We start from the raw sequence: 11,870 nt of genomic DNA on the forward strand, positions 1-11,870 counted from the left end.
CAGGGTAGTAGTCACTAGACACAGGTGACCATATTGAATAACGCACATAAAGAACATTTTTACATCATCATGAAAAGGTTTTTTTGGACAACACTGCTATACAAATAATAGATGATAAAATGAGACTTTCAAATATCCATAAACCAGAATGGAAAGATTGATGGAGAAGCAATATTTGAGCAAGTGATTCTGAACCTTTTGTTATCCTCAGTCTTTTTTTTTTTTTTAAGTTTATTTATTTTGAGAGAGCACAAGCAGGGGAGAGGCAGAGAGAGAAGGAAAAAAGAGAGAATCCCTGGTAGGCTCTATACTGTCAGCACAGAGCTTGATGCGGGGCTCAAACTCAGTAGCTGCAAGATCATGACCTGAACTGAAATCAAAAGTTAGATGCTTAACCATCTGAGCCACCCAGGTGCCCCTAAATGCTTTTTAGGTTTTGTTGTTGTTGTCTGATTGCTGTGCCTAGGCTTCCAGTACTACATTGAATAAAGGTGGTGAGAGTGGACATTCCTGCCTTGTTTTTGACTTTAGAGGAAAAGCTCTCAGTTTTTCCCCATTTAGGATGATATTAGCTGTGGGTTTTTCATATATGGCCTTTATTATGTAGAGGTATGTTCTCGCTAAACGTACTTTGTTGAAAGTTTTTATCATGAATCGATGTTGTATTTTGTCAATGGTTTTTTCTGCATCAAAATGATCTTATGGTTCTTATCCTTTCTTTTATTAATCTATCACGCTAATTGATTGTGAATATTGAACCACCTGTGTAACCCAGGAATAAATCCCATGGATTCAGTTTGCTAGTATTTTGTTGAGGTTTTCTATATCTGTGTTCATCAGAGGTATTGGCCTGTAGTTATCTTTTTTTTGTGGTGTCTTTATCTGGTTTTGGTATCAGGCTAATGCTGGCCTCATAGAATGAATTGAGAAGTTTTCTTCCCTCTTCTGTTTTTTTGAATAGTTTGAGAAGAGTAGGCATTAACTCTTCTTTAAATGTTTGGTAGAATTTGCCTCCCAAGCCATCTGGGTCCTGGACTTCGTTTTTTGGGAGTTTTTTGACTACTGATCCAATTTCTTTGCTATCAATCTGTCCAAATTATCTATTTCTTCCTGTTTCAGTTTTGATAATGTATTTATTTCTTGGAATTTATTCATTTCTTATAGGTTGTCCAGTTTGTTGGCATATAGTTTTTCATAGTATTCTCGTATAATTGTTTGTAGTTCTGTGGTGTTGGTTGTTAGTTTTTCCCTCTCTCATTTGTGATTTTGTTACTTTCTTTCTCTTTTTGCTAAGTCTGGCTAGAGGTTTATCAATTAATTTTTTAAAGAAACAACTGGTTTTATTGATCTTTTCTATTGTTTTTTTTTTAGTTTCTATATCATTTATTTCTGTTTTGATTCTTATTTCTTCCTTCTCTTGGCTTAAGGCATCATTTGTTGTTCTTTTTCTAGCTCCTTTAGGTATAAGGTTAGGTTGTTCATTTGAGATTTTTCTTGCTTCTTGAGGTAGACTTGTATTGCTATACTCCTCCCTCTTAGAACTGCTTTTGCTACATCCCAAAGATTTTGGATCATTGTGTTTTATTTTCATTTGTTTCCATGCATTTTTTAATTTATTCTTTGATGTCCTCATTGACTCATTCATTGTTGAGTAGCATGCTGTTTAGACTTTGGCTGGCTGACTGGAACTTTGGCTGAAGGGAGGTCCTGGAGCACTCTGTGCTGGGGCTCTCCTGGTGTCATGGCCAGAGCAGAGGTTGGTGTAGGTGGGAGCATTCTTAGGGCTGTGCATGCAGAGGGTACCCTGCTGGACAGCTGAAGCTGAAGTGAATATGGCTCAGGGCTCTGCGCATTGAAGGCACTTTGGCAGGATAGCTAGAGCTGAAATGGGTACAAATCAGAGTGTCCCAAAGTGCTTAATTCAGAGGGTTCCCTGCTGATTGGCTAGAGCTGGGGTAGTTGCAGGCTGGGGTAGTTGCAGGCAGGTAGTTGTGCTATGCTGGGGATGCTCTGGCAAGTTATCTGGAGCCAATATGGTATGGACCTCAATGTTGCATGGCACTTTGAGCCTGTGTTACCTTGGCAAGATGGCTGCAACTATTGTGAGTGCAGACCAGAGGGTCCCAGTGTGCACCTCACTGAGGCCTGCCTTGGTGGAACTGATGGGGCTATTGTGGGCTAGGGGCCCCAGGATTACTGAGGGGATAGGCTGGCTATGGACATCAGACCCTGCATCTATCTGTGCTATCAGGGTAGAGTGGGAACATGAACTGTGCTGCTCGCCAGCCCTTCTGATTCAGAGAGAGTTCCAACAGCTCCCCTGTTGTTTGGCAGGGTTCTAATGGTGGTTCCTTTATATTCTAGTTGCCCCTTTAAACTCTGTTTTTTTTTTTTTTTTTTCTGTGCCTCTGGGCAGATGAATCTGCTCATGGTCCCTTCCTACTGTAGTTTACAACATCGGGAGTGGGAATTCCCTTCATTACCATGTCTCTGTTTCTCTTGCTGTTTTCTATGTGGTCTCTCCATCCTTTGTTGTGCAGAAGCTGCTCAGTCAGCCCTCATTTCTTATTCAGAAGCAACTGCTCTATAAATAGGTATAGATTTGATATGTCTGTTGGACTGAAATCTTGCAGAAGCTTTTAATTTTGATAAAGTTCAATTATCTACTTTTTATTTTCTTGTTTGTACTGAAATTAATTTTTGGTGATTCTTTTGGGAAGTAGCATGAACTTAGAGCCTCAGAGAATGAGTAGTTGATTTGTAGACTTTCAATTTACTTCTGAAATTATTTGAGTAAGAGAGATTTGTAAGGGGATCATTGTCAGTGAATCACAACATTTTGAAAAGATGTTTTAGGACAGACCAAGAATGTGACTAGAACCATTTCCTACTGTGGTGTGTTTGATACAAATGCAGTCTTAAACTCATGCCGTACAGTGAAGCTCACTGGTACCTAGCTGGCGTGCTTGTAGCTAGTGAGTTATGAAACCATGGGCTTTTTTCTCGTCCTTATTTAATTTTATTCCAGAACAAAACCTGAAGGACAAGACGACCTCTCCTTGGGACACTGCATTTTGCCAGAGCACCTGTAGGGGACTGATTGGATTACTTGACAGACAATTCCTGGGACTGAGCCTCAATTTAGAGCATTCTTTAATAAATTATATTTAGGACTATGGCATCATAGAACCCTATACCCATTTGAAGTTTGGCTCTTGACTCAACATTGCTGTCACATGTCATCCAGCATCCACTGAGTCACCTTCAGTGACAAGACACTCATTGTTTTCCAGGGATCCCATTTTCATCTGACAGCATTCTTGTGAGGATTAATATGTGTAAGGAACTTAATGTAATGTCTTGCACATTACAGGCACTCCAGAAATACATAATAGCTCTTACTGTTTTTGCTGACAAGTTTCTCCTTGTTGAGTTAAAAATCTCTCTTCCTGGAGCTAATCTCATTTAATCCTAGCTCTTAACTCTGATGACCCCATAGAACAGCTCTTTTAAAACATAGCCTTTGGATATTAAAGAATTCTTATATGAGCTAAATAGCCACAGTTCTTTTGATCTTCTTTAACCTCGCTTTTCTTAAATTCTACTTGTTGCTGCTGGTTATCGTGGTTCCCAAACCTGTCTGCCCATCAACATTGTCTGAGGGGCTTAGTACCAGTACCTGAAGTTGTAAGTCTGGTATGAGGCACAAACACATACATTTTTTTTTTTTAACATTTTTATTTATTTTTGGGACAGAGAGAGACAGAGCATGAACGGGGGAGGGGCAGAGAGAAAGGGAGACACAGAATCGGAAACAGGCTCCAGGCTCTGAGCCATCAGCCCAGAGCCCGACGCGGGGCTCGAACTCACGGACCGCGAGATCGTGACCTGGCTGAAGCCGGACGCTTAACCGACTGCGCCACCCAGGCGCCCCCACATACATTTTTAAAGAGACCCTGATTCTGATGTATGTAGCTTGGAACCTGCAGCTCTATAACCTATTGAGAGAGAAATCCGCGTGTTAAGTGTTAGGGAGAAGAGGCTGTGACTTGCTAACCTGGCCCCATAAAGCAGGGTTTTTCAACTTCTGCACTATTGATCTTTTGGGCCAGATGCTTATTTGTTGAGGGAGATTTTCCTGTGCATTTTAAGATTTTAGTTTCATCCCATGCTTCTAGCTGCCAACAGTCTGTTACTTTCCAAGTATGACGAGCAAAAATGGCCTTTGGAGGAGACAGTCACCCAAGGTTAAGAACCACTGCCACAAGGATAGAAAACTCAGTTTGGGGGGCGTGTGAGTGGCTCAGTTGGTTATGTGTCCAACTTCGGCTCAGGTCATGGTCTTGCGGTTTGTGAGTTGGAGTCCCGCTTCGGGCTCTGTGCTGACAGCAGAGAGCTTGGAGCCTGCTTCAGATTCTGTGTCTCCCTCTCTCTCTGCCCCTCCCCTACTCACACTGTCCCTCTCTCTCTCTCTTAAAAATAAACATTAGAAAACAAAATTTAAAAAAAAGTTTTGGTAGTTGGATAATAGCTAAAAGCAGCTTTCAAAACTTCCTTCCCTCAGTATTCTCTTGCTTAAATAGATACTACAAGTGACTAATGATAAAATTAGGGGGCTGGGGCCCCTGGGTGGCTCCGTCTGTTAAGTGCCTGACTCTTGATTTCAGCTCAGGTCATGATCTCATGGTTCATGGGATTGAAACCCACATGAGGCTCCTTGCTGACAGTGTGTACCCTGCTTAGGATTCTCTCTCTCCCTCTCTCTCTCTGCCCCTCCCCTGCTTGTGTGCTCTCGCTCTCTCAAAATAAAGAAATAAACTTAAAAAAAAATTGGGGGGCTGGGTTAGATCTGGTTTATTTAAAAAAATTTTTTTTTCAACGTTTATTTATTTTTGGGACAGAGAGAGACAGAGCATGAACGGGGGAGGGGCAGAGAGAGAGGGAGACACAGAATCTGAAACAGGCTCCAGGCTCTGAGCTGTCAGCACAGAGCCCGACGCGGGGCTGGAACTCACAGCCCTCACGGACCGCGAGATCATGACCTGAGCTGAAGTCGGCCGCCTAACCGACTGAGCCACGCAGGCGCCCCAGAAATATGCTTGATTTAAAATAAACCAGATCTGGGGCGCCTGGGTGGTGCAGTCGGTTAAGCGTCTGACTTCAGCCAGGTCACGATCTCGCAGTCCGTGAGTTCGAGCCCCGCGTCGGGCTCTGGGCTGATGGCTCAGAGCCTGGAGCCTGTTTCCGATTCTGTGTCTCCCTCTCTCTGACCCTCTCCTGTTCATGCTCTGTCTCTCTCTGTCTCAAAAATAAATAAATGTTAAAAAAAAAATTAAAAAAAAATAAATCAAGCATATTTCAGTTTTTCTAATTTTCTTACATATAGTAGATTGTGCATGGTCTTGAAATACACCACTAATCCTAAGAAACCAGGGTGTTTTTTAAGCCTTTCTGTTTGTAGTATTAATAACCATAGCAATTTGATACATCCTCCCATAGCAAGAAAAGGATCCTCAATTCAGGTATTTCACTGCTTGTTCACCCTAATCTTCTGTTGCTGATATTTATCCTCTATGTGTATGCCATCTTCCCCTCACCCCCTTCCCCAGAGCCTTGAGGCACTGGCTCTCAAAGAAGCATGTTTCAGGACCAGCGTCCTGTGAACACATGAGCTGTTATCTGTCTAAACAAGGTTCCTATTCAACTTTGTCTTGCAGTGAGAGCTTATAAGAAAATTGTTGAATTGAGACACATGCTGGAAATTGCTGAGAGCAACTATAAACACTTGGGAGGGATAACAGAAGAAGATCTAAAGCAGAAGAAAGAACAGCTTGAGTCAGAAAAGTAATGTCCTCCGAACTATTATGGTTTGCTTTTAGTTACCTTTCTAAATGCTGTGTAAGGGTTTGTTGACCACCTGTTTTTCCATCCTCACCAAAGGGTGTAAGGTTCCAGCCAGTTTTTCTCTTAAGCCCCCAGATGGAGAAGATGTTAAGATGATTTTTGGTTGTGGTAAAATACACATAACATGGAATGTATCATCTTTACCATTTCTAAGGGTACAATTCAGTGGTGTTAAGTACTTTCACAGTTTTGCACAACCGATCTCTCCTGAACTCTTTTCATCTTGTAAAACTGAAACTCTATTTTTTTGAGACCACACCTACTTTGAGCTTATCAACCAACAGTCTCTACCTGTTCCTGTCAAACTGGACTGATTGCTTGTAAATCTGAGACCCGGTCCTGGGCTCCCTGACTCTCCTGCCCAATCAGAGAATGTGGTCGTGTCCAGGGGCAGTGAGGGGTTCCATCGCTGCCCTCACCTGTCACTGCCTACACCCTGAATCGCCTTGCTGCACATTTGGTGTTGCTGGAAGAGAGGGTGCCTCGTGCTCACTTCCTCCCACCAGACAGGGAACAAGGGGAGACAGGACAAGGGATTCTGGCCTAATCAAAACATGGGTCTGTAAAGAGCAGCCCACATGGACTCTGCTTTCCCTTTCCTTTGCTTGAGTCCCTCACACTCTTAGGACCTGTTTCCTTTTCCTCCACCCTCTTCTCAATGTAGCCTCAGGTACTTGGGAATTTAAACTGAAGTCAAAGCCGTAAGCCAAAATACCCTCTTAGTGGGATTTTAGACACTAGGAAGCTGTGGCAGACCAAAACAAAACAAAACAAAAAGAAGAACTGCTTTTTAATTAGAGGCCTTTTTGGTATCTCAGGTGTTCACTGCCTCTACATTGATTAAAGTGTTTTGAGGTGTAGAATATTTTTAGTATTGGCCTTTGCTTAAGAGCCTGGGTGAAAACCCTTGTGGTCTGGAAAAGTTCTTCACACTGGAGCATTTTTTCCCCTAGATAATGAGCTTTAAACTTTGGTTTTCTTTGCTTTCCTTCTAAGGTAGCTTAGTACTTCTATGGCTGTTTGTATAACTTCTGAGCACTACTGTATGCTGAGCACTAGATAAGCTTCTTAGATACATTATCTCATGCAGCCTTCACGGGGCCAGGAGCTATTGTCTTACTACGTGTATGGGAAACCAAGACTTAATATAGAGGTTAAGTGAGTCTCGTGAAGTCACAAAGGCAGGAGAAAGGATGGGAAGTGGAGCCAGGATTTGAGCCTGAGTCTATTTGACTCCAAACCTGTTATCTGAGATGATTATGATTTTTAACAGTCCTTAATGGAACTTTTAATGCTAATATTCACATTTCACTGTGAAATGGTTATCCTGTTGATGTGATTTTGAACAGATTCTCCCCCAAAGATTGCTTTAGCCTTTGTGCCGAGTGTAGTTTCATGTCAGCTGAGACTTCAGTGTCTTCTGAGTGAGCTTTAATTCTTCTGTAGCATTTGTTCACCACTTTGTGTTGAGTACATCTTAAGACATTTATTCTTTAGGTACAAACCCGTGCTTTTAGGTCTAATTGGAAAGAAACACTGGACAAGTATTGGTTTGAGGGACGTCCTTTTGATTTTGTTGTTATCACTTAGTTAGATCAGAGTCACAATACAGCAAAGCACCAGTGGTGTTACTCTGTCCTAGGAATGAATTTCCCTTCTTGTTTGCTGAATCTTGTTTGCTGAATCAGTTGACATTCTTCTTCCCTGTTCCCAGTCTCAACCCCGCTCACTTCCATGAGAGAGCTACTACTGATGCTCTTAGATCGCCCTCACAGGAACCTGACATCCCACCCAGCCTGCTTCGGAAATTCTGTTCCCCCCCCACTATCCAGCAACAAGGCAGAAAAATATCCCGGTTCAAGTGTCATCATCTCTTGTCTGGATTTATTTTAACATCTCCCTGATGCATTTCCAGCTTCCTGTCCCTGCCCCCTAATTCTCTGTCCCCAAACCCTGAAGTCTTTTTCAACACAGCATCCAGAGTAATCATGTTAAAATCTGGGTCCAGTAAATCTCACATACTGTTGACTGAAGGAAGTCAAGCACACAAAAGTATGTAATATGCAATTTCATTTATAAGCATAGGCAAAACTAATCTAACGTGATAGACATTCAGAATGTGGTTGCGTATGAGAAATGAAGATCACTTGGGAAGGACACGAGGGAACTTTCTGAGGCAATGAAAATAGTCTGTATCTTGGCAGTTGTGGTGATTACAAGGTTTACACATTAATCAAAACTCCTTGAATTGTTCAGTTAATATTTGTATTTTACTCAAATTGTAGATCATCAAAAAAACACGAAAGCAAAACAAAAGTCTAAGCTCATGCTGTTTCTCTGCCCAGACCCTCCAATGGCTTCCCCACTTCATTCAGGGTGAACGCCCAGATTCTTGCTGTGACTTAGAAGGCCCTGCTTTTTCTGGCTCTCTTTTGACTCTGTGACCTACTAGTCTTCCTTTTACACTTTACTCCAGCCACGTTGGCTTCTGGTTTTCTTCCAGTTCGCCAGGCATACTTCTGCCTTAGGGCCTTTGCACATGCTATTCCCTCTGGAATGCTCTTCCCCCAGATGTCTACGTTGTTACCTCTCTCATTTCCTTTAGGATTTTTTTCAGAAGCCCCCTTCTCAGGAAGGCCTTCCCTGGCCACTGTGTCTGAAGTATTAATCCCCTCCTTGGCGACATTTTATATTACTCTTTCTTGCCTAAATTTTTTCTCCCTTGGCATTCATCACCTTTCCCCATACCATATTATTTACTTGTTTCTTTACTGTCTTCTTCCATAGCTAAGATAAGCTTGAGGAAGGCAGATTTGGCCTGTTTCGTTCCCCAGTGTCTAGATCAGTGCTGGCTCATACTAGACTCTCAGTACCTATTTGTTGAATAAATTATTTCTTTGTTTTATTTGCCTTAAATACAATGCATGTATGCTTTTCGTTATTGCCAAAAATAATTGGTAGCTCATATTGAAGACTGACTGAAAACAACTTTTTTTGATAGGACAATCAAGGAGCTGCAGGGCCAGCTGGAGTATGAACGGCTACGCAGAGAAAAATTAGAAGGTCAGCTGGATGAGTATCGCGCAGAGGTAGATCAACTCAGGAAGACACTGGAAAAGATTCAGGTCTCCAGCTTTGCTGTGGTTGGTGTCCTTCTTAACACATTTATCTCTCTCAAGAAGTAGTATATAAGAGTAGCTAAGAGTCTAAGCTAGGGTTTGAATCTTGGTCATAACCCTTTTTAGTTTGGACAAGTCATTTAACCTCTCTGTGCCTTATTTTTAAGCCATAGTTAATAATTTGTACTTGGTAAAGTGTTGTAAAGTTTAAGGAGTTATGTGTATAACAGTATAAAACTTTGTATGTACACACACATACTTACATATACATATATACTGGCTAGTATAGCATCCTCAGAGGTGTGCAGTGTCATTGTTTGTGACACATGAGGAAAAAATGTTATTTTTTAATATTTATTTAGAGGGCTTCAGCAGGGGAGGGGCAGACAGAGAGGGAGTCACAGAACCCGAAGCAGGCTCCATGTTCTGAGCTGTCAGCACAGAGCCCAATGCAGAGCTCAAACTCATGAACTGTGAGATCATGACCTGAGCCGAAGCCAGAGGCTTAACTGACTGAGCCACCCAGGTGCCCTGAGGAAAAATATTTTTTTATAAGCAGAGTAATAATAATTCTCAGACAGCTGGAATCTGTATACTTTAACATTCTAAATAGCCAGAATAATGATTCCATGTAAGAAAGCTTCAGCTCCTCAAAAGAAATTGTTAGTATATGTGCTGCCGATGCGAGCAGTTGGATGCAAAAGCAGTTGGAAGAGTAGAAAGGAGCCAAAGTGGGAGTGGTCATAGCATCCCGTTGTTCAGATTGCAGAGTAGTAAAAACTAACATCTGTAACGCTTCACCTTCACAAAGTTCTTTCATGTGTTAGCATATGTCATTTGATCTGCCCTCATTTAATGTGAGGAAACCGAGGCTCAGAGACTTTAAGTGACTTGTCTAAATTCACACAGCTAGTAATGGTGAGATCAGTAGTTAATCTCTACTTTTTGATCCCATAGTTTTAGCTCTGCTTATAATTCTTGGCTAGAATTATGAATTTGGAATTCAAAATGTAGCTCTAAAATCTAGAAAAATGCTTTAGAGTGACAAATGAAAAGGACAAATGTGTAGGAGGAAGCTGAAAAGAAATGGATATAAGAGTCAGATACAAAGATACAAAGAAAGTCAGATACAAAGAACAAATACAGAAAGCAGGTAGAGTATGGAAAATAGAGTGAAAGTGACAGCAGGTGACCCACAGTGGTGCTCATATCACGGCCCTCTGGTCTCAGAGCAGAGCAGGCAGAATGCAAACTGGGGAGACTCTGTGACCCTCACTCTCTCTTGTGAACGAAGACAGCTTGATGTAGCCCTTGTGGAAGCTCATGTGACACAGGGTAGCGATTCAGGTGCATTTTGTGTTTTCTTTCCATAGGGAAATGTTTTCTTTGGTCATCGTGGGTGAGTTAATTCTCAACTCTGAATTATAAGAAGAACTTCCTGGCTCCTTTTTATTTTGTACAAACTTATCATTAGTCTCTTTAATAACCACTTTAAAAATATTAACACATGTGCTTGTTATAAAATGTTAAAAGCAGGGCAGTCGTTCCTTCCCATACCAAGTCCAACTCTCCAGAGGAAGCTACTGGTAATGGTTTGGTGTGTCTCGTGTCAACAGCATTCTATTCATCTACAAACACGTGTGTGTATTTCTCTGCATGCATGCATTCACACACTTTCTCTCAGTTTTCGTATCTTACCAGCTCTTACTTTTCCAAGAGACAGAATTAATTATAACCCATTCTCTTCATTTTTGCAGTGCTTACCTTGCACCACTCCTAGCCACTGTGGGAAGCTTTTGTGTAGAGAGGCCAGCCTGTGCGGTCACTGGGTATTGGCCGGGGACCTGAGGACACACACATTTCATAAACTACCCCCTACAGTCTGAATCCTGATGTGCCGCCTCAACCTGCGGCAGGAGATCCGCCGCCTCCGCCTCCTGGCAGCACCAGATCCTACATCTTTTGGAGATTACCCAAGCCTCACCATCTTTGAGTCATTCCAAATCGATTTGTCTACCTAGAAAATTTTTATTTTTTAGTAGCTATTTAAAATATTATTTTCTTACCCCAGAACATCTGTTCTCATGGTTGGGCTCGATTCCACATGCTACCGCACATCCCCCCTAAAGCTCTGCTCTCTACCAACCATGTGGTTTTCAGGAGAGCCGACTCAAGCTCACTGTACTCTGGGCTCACCGTCTTTTGCAGTCCTACTTTAGGTTAATCGATTTTTCATAAATGAGCAAATGTCACCAACCTTTTTTGGCAGCTGCAGTCCTGCCACTGCTTTTCTGCAAAAGCTTCTGAGTCTTCAGTTCATCTTTGAAATGGGAATAACACCGGTCTCACAAAGTTGTATTGATGTTAAATGAAAGACTAAGTGGCAATACTGAGGTATTTTCTGTCTCGTAGTATTCATAGGAGTACATTCACGCTTTTTCATATCCTTTTCTTTTTCTTTCCTTTTCATTTTCCATGTTCAAGCTGCATAAACATTGTCGGTAGATAAATAAATGTGTGGAGCCCTATACTTGAGAGTAGGAAGAATTAGTTTATTTGGGAGTCTAAATACATAACGTATAAATAAAATGAACTTCCCGTTCAGTGCTCGTTTATACAGATTTAAGAAATTTTGACCAAATCTTCTGCCACCTTCTGGTCAGGACCTATGATTGCATTCAGCTGTGCCTTGAAGACTTTTCTCTGCAACGGTCTGTAATAGTATAATTTTTATCCAGGAAAAAATTCTCAGGGTAGTTTCTTAGGATCGTCTGACATCTGTAATGTACTTAAATAGTTTTTGATAATAGTAACAACAGCAGCAATTGGTTTTGATAACAGCGACCA

General features: G+C 41.6%; 1 protein-coding gene across 1 annotated transcript in view; it reads left to right on the forward strand.

Annotated features, from left to right (window-relative positions):
* ANKRD42 (ankyrin repeat domain 42) overlaps window positions 1-11,870 on the forward strand; it is a 74,188-nt gene that overhangs the window by 60,336 nt on the left and 1,982 nt on the right. The window contains exons 10-11 of the mRNA XM_040489503.1: window positions 5,718-5,844; window positions 8,906-9,047. Coding sequence (XP_040345437.1) covers window positions 5,718-5,844; window positions 8,906-9,047 — 269 coding nt within the window. The remainder of the gene's footprint in view (window positions 1-5,717; window positions 5,845-8,905; window positions 9,048-11,870) is intronic.

This window comes from Herpailurus yagouaroundi, unplaced genomic scaffold, assembly GCF_014898765.1.
Source record: "Herpailurus yagouaroundi ecotype Mexico unplaced genomic scaffold, PumYag 180, whole genome shotgun sequence".
NCBI classification, from domain to species: Eukaryota; Metazoa; Chordata; class Mammalia; order Carnivora; family Felidae; genus Herpailurus; species Herpailurus yagouaroundi.